The sequence below is a fragment of the Chenopodium album genome, chromosome 18 (assembly GCF_948465745.1).
Source record: "Chenopodium album chromosome 18, dcCheAlbu1.1, whole genome shotgun sequence".
Taxonomy (NCBI): domain Eukaryota; kingdom Viridiplantae; phylum Streptophyta; class Magnoliopsida; order Caryophyllales; family Amaranthaceae; genus Chenopodium; species Chenopodium album.
This window is the reverse complement of record NC_137851.1, coordinates 13,608,794-13,611,022: the sequence shown is the minus strand read 5'-3', so window position 1 is coordinate 13,611,022 and position 2,229 is coordinate 13,608,794. Positions and strand designations below refer to the sequence as shown.

At 37.2% G+C, this 2,229-nt stretch overlaps 2 protein-coding genes across 2 annotated transcripts; both read left to right on the top strand.

Annotated features, from left to right (window-relative positions):
• Positions 1–417: 417 nt before the first annotated feature.
• LOC145591874 (uncharacterized) lies at positions 418–813 on the top strand. The gene has a single exon (XM_081648360.1). It carries the CDS (start codon positions 418–420, stop codon positions 811–813), a length of 396 nt encoding a protein of 131 aa, XP_081504486.1.
• Positions 814–1,634: 821 nt separating this feature from the next.
• Positions 1,635–2,009, top strand: LOC145591873 (uncharacterized). Its single transcript, XM_081648359.1, has one exon. The coding sequence runs from the start codon at positions 1,635–1,637 to the stop codon at positions 2,007–2,009; it is 375 nt and encodes a 124-aa protein (XP_081504485.1).
• Positions 2,010–2,229: the final 220 nt, after the last annotated feature.

Genomic DNA, 2,229 nt, shown 5'->3' with positions numbered 1-2,229 from the left:
GCACATACTATTATTTTTGCGAGAAGAAGACAAGCCAAGAACAACAGAAGACATTGATAAGTTAATCTGTGCAGAGCTACCTGATGAGCACACTGATCCAAATGCATTCGCAACTGTGGTCCAACACATGACCCATGGTCCTTGCGGGGTCATTAACCAGCGTTCACCTTGTATGCAACAAGGAAGGTGTACAAAATTTTACCCCAAACCTTTTACAAATGAAACAAGTATAAAGGAAGATGGATACCCAATCTATAGAAGAAGGAACAATGGAAGAACCGCAAATAAAAATAACAATGTTATTTTGACAATTCTTCCATTGTACCTTACAATGTCAACTTGCTGGTAAAATATCAAGCACATATTAATGTGGAGTTCTGCAACAAGTACAATAGTACCAAATACCTTTTCAAGTACATGAACAAAGGCCCAGACAAGGTACTTGCATCCATTGACCAGACCAATACCAACAGTAACACTAACACTGAAGGAGTAGGTCAAGGTCAATCTGAAACTGCAATCGACGAAATACAATCTTACCTTAAGTGTAGATATGTCTCGGCAGTAGAAGCATGTTGGAGAATGTTTGGGTTTGAGATTCAATACAAAGAACCCTCCGTTGAAAGGTTGAGTTACCACCTACCAAATGCACAACCAGTGGTGTTTGAAGACCATGAATACCTAGATGGTGTGCTACATCGCGTGGGAGAAGCAAGGACTCCGTTTACCGAGTGGATGGAAACTAATAAAACAAGTCCTAAAGCACGAGAACTAATTTACGCTGAATTTCCAACAAGTTGGGTTTGGAGATGAAAAAATGTGGAAAGAGCGAGATAGAGGTTTTAAGATTGGAAGGATTTATTACGTTCATGCAACATTAGGTGAACAATACTATTTGAGAATGCTCCTTAACATTGTAAGAGGGCCCACTTGCTTTGAAGACATCAGAACAGTAAACAATGTTGTATACCCAACTTTTAAGGAAACTTGCAATGCTTGGGGCCTTCTAGAAGGGGACAATGAGTGGATTGAAGCCTTGAATGAAGCTGATACTTGGGCAACTGGTGCACAATTACGGGACATATTTGTCACCCTTCTAATGTTCTGTGAAGTTTCAAATCCAAAGGACTTATGGGACGGTCAGTGGAAAAATTTGTCAGAAGACGTTCTTTTGAAACAACAAAAATTCAACAACCCTAACCTGAAATTGTCAGAGCACCAAATTCAAAATTACACCTTAGGTGAGATAGAAAAAATCCTTACAAAAAAAATCAATCACTCACTTCGAGAATTTCCAACTATGCCTTATCCAGACATGACTGATGCGTATTTTTGATGGTTTTTATTTGATGGAAAGAATTGAGGGATTTTAATGGTGAAAATTTGAAGGATAGTCTTAGAAGACAACTACTTCTAAGTTTGATTTTAGGAGCAACGATCCTAAAACTCTAATTAACAACTACTTTGAATCTTAACAAAGTTCTCTTCAAGCAAAAGCTCAATAAACTCAACTTTTTATTTAAAAATATCCTACTAAAATAATTGACATACAACTAGTATATATAGGAAAAATAAATCTATCCTACTTGCTCCTCAAGCAAATTAGATAAAATTCCTAATAATTAATTAATGAAATGATTGTGGAACAACAACTGTATGATGTTAATGTCCTTGCTAAAGAGGCTTTAAACCTAGAAAAAGGACTGAATGAAGAACAAAGAAGTGTGTATGAAGCAATAACACAATCTGTTCATAACAATAATGGTCGTTTCTTTTTTGTGTATGGGAGTGGAGGAACGGGGAAGACATATTTGTGGCGCACCCTGATATCCAAATTAAGGCCAGAAAACCATATAGTCATAGCTGTAGCATCATCAGGCATAGCATCTTTATTACTTCCTTCTGGAAAGACAGCCCATTCAGGATTTTCTATTCCAATTCACCTACATGAAAGTTCATGTTGCAGAATTACCCAGGGATCTCAGTTGGCATTGTCAGTCCAAATTTAAAATTAATTATATGGGATGAGGCACCAATGATCCATAGGCATGCTTTTGAGGCAGTTGATCGGACATTTCGTGACATAATGCAAACTACAAATAATGGTGCCAAAGATCTCGTGTTTGGTGGGAAAACGGTAGTACTTGGAGGTGATTTTAGACAAATATTACTGGTTGTCCCCAAAAGAGGAATATCAAACATTGTAGATGCGTCAATTAATAAATCCCA

Excerpts from the sequence above, each read along its gene's own strand:
- LOC145591874 (XM_081648360.1), top strand. The coding sequence starts at position 418 with ATGAACAAAGGCCCAGACAAGGTACTTGCATCCATTGACCAGACCAAT.
- LOC145591873 (XM_081648359.1), top strand. The coding sequence starts at position 1,635 with ATGATTGTGGAACAACAACTGTATGATGTTAATGTCCTTGCTAAAGAG.